General features: G+C 36.9%; 1 protein-coding gene across 4 annotated transcripts in view; it reads left to right on the forward strand.

Moving 5' to 3' along the window:
* Positions 1–14,180, forward strand: part of SOBP (sine oculis binding protein homolog) — a 162,212-nt gene that overhangs the window by 39,169 nt on the left and 108,863 nt on the right. For 3 of the 4 annotated variants that reach the window (XR_014174459.1, XM_081942314.1, XM_081942315.1), the window contains one exon: positions 12,830–12,981. Coding sequence is in view for 3 of the 4 variants with exons in the window: in XM_081942314.1 (XP_081798440.1) it covers positions 12,830–12,981 (152 nt within the window). In the remaining variant the exon portion in view is untranslated. Of the gene's footprint in view, positions 1–3,012; positions 3,085–12,829; positions 12,982–14,180 lie in introns of all 4 variants that reach the window. The other variant, XM_081942316.1, reaches the window with a different exon arrangement.

Genomic DNA, 14,180 nt, shown 5'->3' on the forward strand with positions numbered 1-14,180 from the left:
AACAGGGAAGATTGCAAGTCATTGGGGTAAGTCTCTGCCACCTGCACACTCTCCCTAGAGCAGCGATGGCGAACCTTTTTTGGCTCGCATGCCACAAGTGGGGGGAGCACAGGGGAGTTGTGTGTGGGCGTGCCACACCCATAATGCAATGCGTGACCCGCCAGTGCGCATGCGCACACAACAGGCGCGACCCCCTATTTTTACATGCTTTTTTCGCCCTCCCCAGGCTTCAGAGGCTTTATAGGAGCCTGGGGAGGGTGAAAAGAGCCTCCCCTGCCCCCCGGAGGCCCTCCGGAGGCTTCAGGGATAGTCCGGAGGCATCCCTAAAGGCTTCAGAACGTTTAAAACGACTCTCCGAGCAAACCGGAAGTGACTTCCGGTTTGCTCGAAGGGTCGTTTTAAGCGTTCCGAAGCCTTCAGGGATGCCTCCGGACGGTTCCTGAAGCCTCTGGAGGGCCTCCGGGGGGGCGGGAGAGGCTCTTTTCGCCCTCCCCAGTCTCCTATAAAGCCTCTGGAGCTTGGGGAGGGGGAAAATGGCTTTTAAAAACAGTGAACTCAGCTGTCCAGCGTGCGCATGCGCGCTGGCCAGCTGACAGGGCAACGCATCGCGTGCCCTGACAAATGGCTACGTGTGCCACCTGTGGCACGCCTGCCATAGGTTCGTCATCACTGCCCTAGAGTTTTGCCTTGCATTGATCGCTTGGGGACCTTCACACATGGTCCTGAACTTCCCCTGCATCCCTGCACCCCTCCCCCAAATTCACTTCTACCTTGCAGCAGCTTGTCAGCCTGGGATTTGAAACTTCCTGCTGCCTTCCCACTGACTTTGCTTGTGACAATCCAGCAGGAAGTTGCCTTTCTAACCACTGTGTGATTCAGTTAATAATGGCAACCAATTCTGAAGGGATTGTTATATGATGCGGTCATGGTTTATTACTGCATTTTTTGGCAACAAAAGTTCTGGTCCCAATTGTTGTCATAAGTTGAGAACCCCATGTATAAAAAGGAGAATTCCAAATTCAAAGATATGTGGGCAAGGATCTGTAAATTATATCCCCTTATCCCCTTATTTATTGCTTATCTCCCTGCAAGTCTCCTGGTGTCATTTTTTTCATGTTAGCATTTATCTTCAGGTTTCCTTCCTTGTATTATTTTGCTTAAGGTCAGCAATGTGCAAAACCATATCTTTGTCAAGGCTCGTTTAATACTATGAATAGTAGATGATGCATGAAAACAGTTGTTCATGTCGGAATGTTATAGAAAAACTTTTAAATGTTGACTGCGAATGGGCATTAGAGTTTGAGAAAACACTGGATTTATTTTTTTATATTTTTATAAAAAATAAAATCATCATTTATTATTTATACCAGGGTAATTTTACATTGCCCACTACATTTTTGTAATGTCTAGTGTAAAATTAGCCTGGTATAAATAATAAATGTTGATTTTTATACACATGACATAAAATGATGATAGCTAAAATAGCATGTTCCTATCTTTCATTTTTATCAAATGAAATCCACAATCTAGATTACTTGTGAAAACCTTTATACTAGAGATGTTTAATTTCTGGAAGTTTTGAAGCAATATTTCCTGAGGCTTGGGGGCCACAGTGAGGGATGTGGGAATTAATATGTACATAAAAAGTACTTATATTACTACTTTTTACCATGGGCATTCTGGAGTGCCAAGTAGGGACAAAAGATGGAACAAATATAGTGAGGTTGTATTGCTTGTTTTGTACATTATTCATATAATTAAGGGTAGAGTTTGCATTGTGACATTAAATTAGTTAGTCTTATGAAAAATTGGATAGATTTGCTTTTTATAGTTGTATAACAATTTTATTATTTTAAAAAATATTTATTTTTTCTTTAGAAAAAATAATAGTATGCGCACTAGTATAAGTGCGTACAATTGTGTATTGTTTATTTAGACATGTATAAATTTATTTAAAACATACTTTTAGTTTTTTTTATAAATGGAGCCTTTGCTAATCTCTTAAGGAATATAGCTTATCTATTTTTGGCTTTTTAGGAGAAGCAGAAAAGCAAAAGTTGTTGCTGGATACAGAAGTCTATTGTGAAACATGCTATTTCGAACTTTGTCCTTCACTAATTTCAGAGAAAAAGAGGTGGAAAAAGGCAAAATGTCACCTCAAATGTTGTCTATTTAGTCACTTTTTCTGTGTTTGAAATATTATCTATTAGAAGTTTCCACTTCTAGTAATTTTTTATTTTTGTAATTTTATCGTTTTATGGAGTTTTGGGAACTGAAGGTTTGCCTATATAGATACATGTCTCTCTTATTCTATTTCTTTCTTCTTATAGAAAGAAAAAGATTAGGAAGAATTACATAATCAATTTTTCCTGGTTTTGGGAAAGTAAACAAAACACTCTATTTCATATTGTTCTTCTCCACTTGGTCTTTCATGCACATTTTCAAAGTACAGTATATTACACCTTTGTTTTGCTAAGTGTTGCATATGCTGTATGTGATAGCTGTTCTGCTAATATTTATGCAACATCTAGCAAATTGCATAATGTTACTGATATAATGCTTTCCCCACTAATATTACTTTGGATCCATTTAGTAAGAGTCTCGCTCTAAATTATCTATGATTTTAAAGGATAAAACCACAACCTTGAATTGAGCCAACAGGCAACTCAGGTTAAATTTTAGAATATGATATGATAATAATACGGTACACAGGTTAGCAGTGTAATAATATCATTTTACACCATTCAAAGCTGTTCAAGGTTTGTCGCAAACAACATATAGTAATAGTCTAGCCATCATGTAACCAAAGCATGGTTATCTTAATGCTTTTCCAACCAGCTTAGGAACTGTTTTAACTCATGCAGTAAACAGCACTATTCAATTATTTGGATTTAATTTCAGCTTCTTCAAGGGTACTCAGTACTACCTCAACAACTCAACCGTACTTAGTATCGTGAGCATATTGATGACTCTTTACTGTACTGTAAAATTTTATGTGTCCTCTCTCATCAGGTTCATATATCTATTAAGGGGGCATTATCGATTGGGAGAATGCCATCATTGTTCCTGTATACAAACTGAAAGGTACCAAGAGTGAATGCAAAAAATTTAGGGGGATTAATGTCTTAAGTATGCTTGAGAAGATGTTTGGCAGAATTCTGTTTGAAAGAGGATGAGACATGAATAAAACTTGGGGAATGCAGTGTGGAATTATCTGGTTCAGAATCTGTGAAGACCACATTTTCACTCTGCAGCTGATGATTCACAAATGTATAAATGAAAGGAAAAAAATATTGTATATTGATTTTTTTGATATTGCATGACTGCATTTGGGAAAGAGAATAGGCTTGGATAATGGAACGTTTTGCACAAATACAGAGTTCCTAAAGTAGATAAAAACAGTGGATGAGGGAAGTAAAGCATGCACTGAATAAATGGAATGCTTAGTAGAACATTAAACAGTGAGCAGGGAGTAGGACCAGAATGTGTCATGTTTCTCTGAATGTCTAATATGCACATATTGTGGCAAGAAAAGTTGTAAAATGTTAACAAATTATAAACACTTAACAAATATTTCACTTAGCAACACAAATGTTGGGCTCAGTTGCGGTTGTAACTCGAGTACTAACTGTATTTATGAATAAATATGTAAAGTGTGTTGATTTGAGATATGAATAAGCATGTACTTTTACATATAGACAGGATCATGTTATAGGTTGAAAACAAATGATTTGTAGTTAGTGCTAACTGGACTGGGTGACGAAGGAATATGAACGTAAAATGAATATATCAAAACCCAAATTTTGTTGGGAATTTGTGTACTTGATAGAATATTTACTAAAGATGGTAAACTGGATGGAGAAGTAATAGGATGTAGAAGATAGTGTATGGCAGGGGTGTCCAAACTTGGGAACTTTAAGACTTGTGGACTTCAACTCCCAAAATTCCCCAGCTAGCCATGCTGGCTGGGGAATTCTGGGAGTTGAAGTCCACAAGTCTTAAAGTTCCCAAGTTTGGACACCCCTAGTGTATGGTTTGTAATCTGTTTTGGGAGTCTGCCCATTTTGTTATACATAAGTTAAAAGTCTGTTATTTCCAGACAAACATAAAGGCATGTTAAATTCAGGAAATAATAATTAAGAAGTGTCTGTGATTAAAAAAAGAAGAAGAGATAGAGTCAAGAATAAAAAGTTTGAAAAGTTTCACTCATTCATTTCTGAATGAATGACTGTGACGCGAATGACCAGTACAAAATAACTACATAGAAATGGTTTGGTCATATAGAGAAAATGAATAAAGACTAAATTGTAAAACCCAGTTTGTGTAGAAGGCATGAATGGGTTAAGAGGAAGGATAAGATTAAGAAAGTTATGGTTGAATGGAGTTGATGAGATCCTCAAAAGGAGAGATCTGAAAAAAATTAAAAAACAAGAACTGTTTGAAGCACTGGGTGGACAGAATAAAAGCAAGGATCTTTACAAGGATAGGTCAGATCTGAGGGATCTGAAGGTGAAAAGGCAGGTGCTTTTATCAATGTCTTCTTAAAGAAGCTATATCTTTTTGCCGGTTGTGCAGTAGCTCCACACTTCCAGGAAAATAAGCTTTTGAATTAAAACCAGAAAACCTCCTCTACTCTAAAGCTATGCTGGAATGTACAGCTGAAGAAGGAGTGGGGGAGGGGAATCTCAGCAATTGCACCATGGTTTCTGAGGAAGGAAGCAACATGTTCCAGAGAAGGGCCCAAGATGAGTGTGTAATCCTGAACTGGATGGGAGAGGGTGTAGCCACACCCTAGAATGTTCAGGGGTAGCTCTATTAGATTACAAGGTTCTAGCTTTAGTTTGGCAGGAATCTGTCTATTAGGTGTAAGCAAATAAAAACTGGACTTATTTGGATTTTACTGTGACGTCTTTGGGTTCAGGCTTCACAAAAGCTGCTTGTTGAATCCTTTCAGAGTCTCAAAGCAAACATTAATTTCTTTGGCTTTATAATTCTTAATTGTGTGTGTGTGTGTGTGTGTGTGTGTGTGTGTGTGTGTGAAAGAGAGAGGGAGATATGGAGAGGGAGGGGAGAGAATTGTATAACATTGTTATTCCTAAAGAATACAGCAATGGTAGATACTTAGGTAGGTAGGCAGGCAGGCAGGTAAGCAGGTAGATAGGTAGATAGGTAGGTAGGTAGATAGATGTAGAACCATCAACCATTTCCAACAGAAGAAAATGGAATCACTGCCTGGCCATCTGAACAATGTTTGACTATTATCATACTAGAAACATCCAGTAAGTTACCGCCAGAATGTTATAGCTGAACAATGGTTCATACATTTCTGAAATGTATTTTGGTTCAATATGCTTTTGTGGGTGCCCAGGGACTAGAGGGGGAAAAGAGAATTCTTCATTGATTAAAATTATTTTTTCCTTGTACAATACTGAATATTTACATCTATTTCAAGTATGCAGAAACATTGTAAGAATAATATTAAATTAGAATCTAATTTAGAGTCTGATTAAATTAGACTGGATTTGATGTGTTAGACCAATTGTTAATCTTGCTTAATGATAAAATACATCTATACTTTTCATATTGCAGTTTCTCTTATACACTCTTCTGCAAAAGTGTCAATAAGTTTATTGAAATAATTTAAAAAGCTATTATAATGGGAAAAACCTAACCCTACACTATATTTTTAGGAAAAAGATGAGACCTAGTATATGCAGTTTTCTTTAAATAAAATAGTGTTTGCTAGAATTAATTTGTTTACATTTTAAAAATTCTTTCATAGTGGTGATGGTATTCTTACTGAGTAAAGTCGGGGGGAGAGGAAGGAGGAAATGTAATTTGTGGACAAGTTGGCCAAAATGACTTTTTTAAACTTTTTGGTAGCAGATTTTTCTGTAAATCATTCATTTTAAATGGAAAAGCAGCTAGTGATGGTGTAGAGCGGGAAGTCATTGAATGTTCTTCTTAATTAAGACTTAAAATGGCACTGCAAACTTTTGATGATTAATTGAAGCATGCGTTTGCCTGATGCATATTTAGTTATTATAATGTGATAATTTTATCTTGTTATACAGACAGATCCCGTGGGGAGCATGATTTAACACTGTGAACACTGTGTGTTAGATACTTGTACTAACTACAGTAGTTTCCACCAAGTCCTCTGTTCCGGCGGGAACAGAGGTTTAATCCTATTGGTCGAAGGGTCTGACAGCTCCCTATAAAAGGGCTGCTGTCAGACTCAGCCTTTGCTGGATTGTTCTCACTTGTTGTACTTAATAAAGAGATGTTGTTACCGTTAAGCCCGTGCGTGCCTATCCATTACCCAATCTAACACTGTGTTTATTGCATTGTTCATTAAGAAATGTACAAAGACTGGTAAACAATGAGACAGTAATAACTGTCTCTACAACAGTTTAGTTTTGATCCATTTCCACCTATAAAGTTATAACCTTGGAGTAGGAAATATAACTCGGACCTCCCTAAGTAACTCTGAATAATAGAGGCAATCATTTTAGTCCTCCTAACAGCAAGGAATTTGTGTTGATATTATTGCTCTGTTTACAACAGCACAGATGTTTATTGAGATAAACAGTGCAGATATTTTATTGTTTGTGTTTCCAAAACTGCCTTTGCATTTTTAAACACATGCTGTTCTAAATATGTTTTTACAGCATCATAGAAAAAGTGGTAGGTAACTAAAAGGATTTTACTCTGGTGTAGTTCATTTTGAGGATATTAACATGAAGATTTTATTATTTTGGCTAGAGGTAAATAAACTTGTTCTAGATTTCAGGCACACAGAAATGATATTAGTGGTTCACTGATTCTGAAAAACATCCAGAGTAATAATTTTAGATTATCTGTATTTTATAAACATCTATGATACAGGTAGTCCTCAATTTACAACAGTCCATTTAGTGATTGACATTACAATGACATTGAAAAAAGTGACTCATGACTGCTCTTTGCACTTACAACTGTTGCAGCAGCCCCATGGTCACTTGGCAACTGACTCATATATATGACGGTTGTGGTGTCCCAGGATGTGATCACCTTTTGCGATCTTCTGATAAGTAGAATCAACAGGGAAGCCAGATTCACTTAACAACTGTGTCACTAACTTAACAAATGCAACAATTCACTTAACTGTGGCAAGAGAGGTCACAAAATGAGGCAAAACTCACTTAACAACTGTGTCACTTAGCCACAAAAAATTTGGGACTCAATTGTGGTCGTAAATCGAGGACTACCTGTAGTTAGAACCAGGATAACTGAATACCTCCTCCTGTTCATTTCAGCGCATTAACATGATCTTTTACGATGAAAAACTTTATTGTTGGAATATATTTTCTTGAGGATAAATTGGTATGGACAATGGTGGCACAGTGGTTAGAGTGCAGTACTGCAGGCTACTTTAGCTGACTGTTAGCTGCAGTTCAGCAGTTCAAATCTCACCAGCTCAAGGTTGACTCAGCCTTCCATCCTTCTGAAGTGGGTAAAATGAGGACCCAGATTGTTGGGGCAATAGGCTGATTCTGTAAACCGCTTAGAGAGGGCTGTAAAAGCACTATGAAGTGGTATTATAAGTCTAAGTGCTATTGCTATTTTATAAAGAAAGCCAGGCTGCTGTGAAATATTGTCTAGATTTATAGTTTCATTGAAAATTTGTCTTATTTGTAAATGAGAAATAATTCCAGATCCACACCACTTGTGGTATGGATTTAGAATTTGTTCCTGCCGCTCAGAATATTTGTGTCCATTGTTAATCATGCTTGGATGCTTAGAGAAAACAAAAGGGAAACAAGTGGGCCCAACTAATTACAAAATGTTACTGGTTGGTCTTGGTTGTTTGAGAACCAGCTAAATTCCCCCTCCCCCTCCCACCCAGGATATTCAACATTCTGTAGCCACTGCATATCAAGATTATTAATTATTATTTCTGCAAACTTTGGGCTTTTCTTAAGCCTGTTAATATATTCTAATGCTTGTCTAGCTACAAGTGATAATCCTTGGCAGGATTAATTAATTATTATAAGGAAATACCTTTTAGATAGTGCACTTTCTCTTTCTCTTATCTATAATAAATATAATAATTTACCATGAACACTTTTATGCTCTTTCTGTGTCACTGATACCATTTGATTCCAAACATTTTTATTTTATTTTATCTGTCTATTGTGTCTGTGATCCTATGTTTCAGGATAATTATATGAATGTGTTTTTGCTAATGGAAACATTCAGTAACAAATTACTAGAAGATGCTTCTAAGGGTATCTCATTCTAGGCCATTGGCCATTGTGACCTCTTGAATAGCTGTGGGCAGTAAACACCAAGATTCAAGAAAACACAAGGCAGACAGTTATAAGCAGTGATGATGTTACCTAGTTGGGTAATGAAACATCTGCAAGCAAACAACCAAGTTCAGAGAGCACCAATAACTCCACAGTTAACAATTGCTAGCTGTTGCAATCCAACTGTGTGATATATTGAAGGAGAGCTCATGTCAGTAGGCCAGGTTGCCTGGAATGGTTTGAGAGAAGCATAATTTAGCAATTTGAAAAATTACCCAGTAAGTACTTTGCAAGTTTTTCCTTCCAAAAAATCAGTGGTGATTTTAATTATCTTGAAGAATTTTTGTGCCATAAAACCATATCCCATTCTTTTATTTCACTATTTTTTATTTTATTTCACTATTTTTCTCATAATTAAATATATGTATTGACTAACCCTAACCCTAACCCTAGCTCAAATGGGGCATTAAAATGTCATAAAAGAATCATAACTCTGAAATGAATTTGTATTAATTATAGAAATAGACAGGTAGGAAGGGCCAGAACAGAAATATAGATGTATGGAAAATATCAAATAGGTGTAGAAAACCTGTATTTTTATCATTCATATTTTAAAATATTTTATTGCTGAATTATTTGGAAGGAAATCCAGTGAGTGAGTGAGTCTGTCTGTCTGTCTACCTATCTATCTATCTTATTGAAGGTATGTATTATGATTACAAAATCCAGATTATGAACTACTAGGAAAATGCCCAGATCGATAAGTTAACATTAGTCTGAGACACTTTATACCTCACAAATCCATCCATTATTGACTCTCCAGTGATAACCAAATTATTTTCAAAGTGCTTACTAATCACTCTCTTCATTATCTACTCTATAATATGCCACAGACTTGATATTACAGTGGTTGGTTTGTTGTATATTGGATCTTCTAGGTCCCTTTTTTTAAATAAAAGGACATTTGCCCTCTTCCATACATTGAAGCACCCAGTCTCAAAGGTAATAAATATAATTTAGTCAATCTATTAATAAGTTTCTTCAATGCCATAGGATACTAGCCCACAAAGTTCAAATATATTTAAAGGTAAACAAACCTTCCCTTGTCTTATTTCTATCAATCTCAGTCTCAAGATCCTGAACTTCATTTTGCTTTTCAGGTCTGATGGAATGTAAATGAACAGTGATTTTCTTAGTGACTTCTGCCATGAAACTGGATTTAGCTACCACTTCGTAAAGGTAGAAAGGGCAGTGTGCTCTCTTGTCCTGTTTAAGGTCTACACAGAGGTGATGGCTAAGATTATCTGAAAGCATGAAGTTTGATATTACACTGTGTATACTGCACTCAGCTTTACATCTCCATCCCTAGCCACCCAAGTGATGCTGTAGAACAGGGATGTCAAACTCGATTTTATTGAGGGCCACATCAAGGTTGTGTTTGACCTTGGGGAGCTGAGAGTGTGGTCAGGGTGGGGTGTGGCCAGCTCTGTGTCACTCATCGAAGCTCCGTTTTCAGCTGTGAGAGGCTCCTTCAGCCTTTGCCAGTGAAAATGGACCTCGGGCAGGCCACACGTGGCCCCCCGGGTTCCATTTTCAGCCACGACAGCCTCCTGCAGCCTCCAGTGAAAATGGAGCTCATGGAGGCTGTGCACGGCCTACCCTGGCTCCATTTCTGCTGGTAGAGGCACCATGGGGTGGTCCTTCACTGTTTCCAGGGCAGGCCCACAGGCCAGCTCTAAATACCCCATGGGCCAGATCTGGGCCATGGGCCTTGAATTTGACACCCCTGCTGTAGAGATTCTGCCTTGGACCCTGGAGGCTTTGAGGGTTTGGAGGGGAACAACAGGCTTCAATGTATCTTTAGCAACATTAAGTGGCTTTGGTATCATGGTCCCCTGCTACTGGGGACGACCTATTTATATTTAACTTAGCGAAAAGGTAGTAAAGAAGGAATACGATAGTCCTCTACAAATGCTTCAAACACAAAAGCCTCTCAAGACAACTAGGCACATACAGTATTCCTCCACATTTTTTCTCTTTGCCTCTCATATTCTTCCTTTTTGTTATCCCTGACAAAAATGTGTTATTCCAAAAACATGAAGCTAGAGTCAGATTTTAGGAGACAGATTGTTTTCTTACATTGCGCTAATTCTTCAGACAAGACAAGCAAATGAAATCTAGGCTTACTATGTCATAAAAAGAGATTATCCCTTAAGTAAAAAGGGCTATCCAAAATTAAACTGTTAGGTAACAAGCTGTCAGTAATGTTGCTGCTGAATTGATTCCCTGCTGGGAAATGCTTTGTTTTTAAATCTAATAGAGACTATAAAATCAGCCTTAACACAGTTTGCTCTCTTTCTTATAGGCCTGTGGTAGACAGCAGTGATCATACCCTCAATTCTCCAAGTTTTCTTTCTTTACAACGTATTATTATTATTCATTTATTTGTATCCTCTCTTTATTATTTTTACAAATAACTCAAGGAAGCAACACATCCAACATAGTTTCTCCTCTCCTATTTTTCCCACAGCAACAGCCCTGTGAGGTGGGTTGGGCTGAGAGAGTGTGACTGGCCCAAGGTCACCCAGCTGGCTTTCATGGCTAAGGAAGGACTAGAACTCATGGTCCCCTGCTTTCTAGCTTGGTGCTTAACCAAACTGACTCTCTGATGTTTAAAACATAGTTTCATTTTTAATGGTGGCTCACGTCACAGATTTGTGAATGTTTTTAACAGTTGCAACCTTTGAGGAACCGCGATGATCACCTGATCAAAATTCAGATGCTTGGCAACTGGTTCATATTTATGGCCATTACTGTGTCCCGGGATCATGTGATCACCTTTTGTGGCCTTCTAATAAGCAAAGTCAATGTGGAAGCCAGATTCACTTAAAAACTGGATTACTAATTTATCAACCGCAGTGGTAAGAAATGTTGTAAAATGGGACAAAATTCACCTAGCGAATGTCTCACTAACAACAGAAATTTTGGACCCAATTGTGGTCTTAAGTTGAGGAAGATTTATCAAGAGCAATCCCAGGTTAGTCTTAACTAAAAGGCTTCTTTATGAATATCATAATATTAACACATATTTGGAAAAACTCTCTTAACTAGTAAAAATAAATAAGGAATGAAGAAATAAAGTACCACTGTATGATCTTAAACATGCACTTATTAAATGATTTTTCTAAATGAAAAACATACTTCTTAGCTATTTCACATTGGCCACTTCTGTGGCCACTTCTGTGGTTAATATTTCATTACTTGGTTTGCTTGTTGTTGAATAATGGCCTGAAACTCTTGAAACCTAATTATATGAAACTGGGCAGGATTTATCCGCTCAGAAGAGGGTTGCAAGAACTATGCTTGGAAAATATTTCCAATTCTGCCAAGAAATAAAAATGATATTGGTGAATCTCAGGACAGAAAAGGGGAAAAAATGACTTTGTTTTCAATTTGGCACATGGGGCTCTCTCACAAGACCTAATTCCTACAGATTTAGTTCTGTTTCAGATGACTTCGAAATCGAAAGTAGGGTAAAAAATTGATTTTTTTTCTCCCAACACAAGAAGTTAGAAGCAGGGACAGCATCATTTAGCACACCATGCTAAACTTGAATTTGGAGAACAGGCAATCCAGCACAGGAACAGAATGGTGACCCTGTCAAGCAATACGAACAAGGAAGCACTCCTGACGTAGTAGAAACCTGATTGGCCCTGGCCTGAGCTGTGATAATACCTTGATGCCCCAAAGGTTCTTTTTCAAGAGGCAACTGGACCTTCTTGTTTTCCTTTGAAGATGTCTCACTTCTGGAAGCAAAACATCTTCAAAGAAAAAACAAGGAAGTTCAGTTGCCTCTTGAAAAAGCACCTTTGGGACAACCATGACCTGGATGACTGAGAATCTCCATACACATAATACCTTGATGCAGAGTTAGGAGATGAGCAAGCCATTGCCCCATTTGCCTGCTCTATTTGTCACTGAAGACCAAACCACCCAAAAGTGGCTTGTGAGTTTTGAGTGCGACCCCTGTCATAAAATTATGGGTGTTTATTTTTTCAGCGAGTCTACTTAGCCTAACATTCCTAAGTGTTTATTTAGCTTTTCTTCAATGCATGTAGATAATATGGCGTTTACTAATGCAATTTCACTACTTTATAAATGTTCAGTCTAACAAAACTGATAAAACGGAAATGAGTTCATAATCATTGTGAGCAGGTGATGCTGTTGTTACTGTCTGGAACTATAATTAATTGGGAGGAGGGAGCATGGGAATAAATATAGAAAGTCCAGGGTTTTCCCAAAATGCTAAAAGCTCTTAAAGTTGCAACATATTCTCTATTATTTACAAAATAACTGTACTTTTCATTCAATTAAACAATAAGGGATTCATGGTCATCTGCTTTAGAAATTAGCAGAAAATCCAAAAAGTGCAAACATCTATGTTTGTAAAAAGGTAGACATGAAAATTAATGTTTTACGGATGTTCGACACAATGCTTCTTCTGATATACAAATACTCTCCTTGTCTTTTTGTTGCAGAAGATGATATATCAAATGTACAAATCATGTGTGCCTGGTGCCAGAAAGTGGGAATCAAACGCTATTCTCTGAGTATGGGGAGTGAAGTGAAATGCTTCTGCAGTGAAAAATGCTTTGCAGCTTGCCGGAGAGCATACTTCAAAAGAAACAAGGTAAGAGAATAGGATTGCAATGCACACTCAATCTGAAATTTAGTGTTTTAATATTAGTCTTTTAATGGCATATGTTACTTCTTTCTCTTCTCACCTTTTCAATCCTGTTTCTCATGTGTATTTCCTTCTGAGTTACCAATACATTTAATAAAACATACCCTATTATTAGTTGCTTATCAGTTAGGTATTTTATACAGGTAGTCCTCGACTTACAATTATTTCCTTAGTTCAAAGTTACAATTAGCACTTTAAAAAGTGACTTTTGACTGGTTTTCACACACAACAGTTGCAGCATCCCCATGGTCATGTGACTAAAATTCAGATGCACGGCAACTGGCATGTCCTCATGACTGTTGCATTGTCCTGGGGTCATGTGATCTCCTTTTGTGACCTTTTGGCAAGCAAAATCAATGGGGAAGCCAAATTTACTTAACAACTGTGGCAAGAAAGGTCATGAAATAGGACAAAGTTCACTTAAAAATTGTGTTGCTTAGCAATAAAAACGTTTGAAGCTCAATTGTGGTTTTATGTCAAAGACTACCTGTATTCTATAAGGGCCAATGTATTGCCAAGATAAAGCTATTCATGCTGGATTACATAAGAGCCACAAACATTACATTTACAGTCTTGTAAATCTCGTTGCCAACACTGGTAGAATCTTTAAAATCTAGTGTTTTCAAAGCAGTAGGAATACAAATCTTATTCAGAGGTATGCTAGATTACAGTAATAATTTTTTTTTTTTTGCTTCAAATGACAACAGGATTAGAACATTTATTCTGAGGGCTTTTGTAATGTCTTGAGTTGTCTGAAATGTTTTGGTCTCATTAATTTAGCATATTTTAAACATTTCAGACATTTTGGTTTATTATTCATAACCATTCTAGGGACTATCCTGAAGTATTTAATATTTTATTTTATCTTGAACTGAAATGTAGGTTTAAAATTCACTAATAAAAATTATGTTTTGTTTATTTAAAGCAATGGGAATAGCTTTCATTTACATATAGTTAGAAGCTAAGGGTGTGAAATAAAATGTATTCCACATGCTATAACCAATATTAATAAATTATGAGGCATCATTAGTATAAAGCATATAAATGATACTAATGTACCATTCATTGAATCAAATTGCAAATATTTATTAATAGAAATATGATTTGTAATTGCTGTAATCAATTTTTTATGAATGCTGTAATAC

The sequence above is a fragment of the Natrix helvetica genome, assembly GCF_964273705.1.
Source record: "Natrix helvetica genome assembly, chromosome: 2".
NCBI lineage: Eukaryota > Metazoa > Chordata > Lepidosauria > Squamata > Natricidae > Natrix > Natrix helvetica.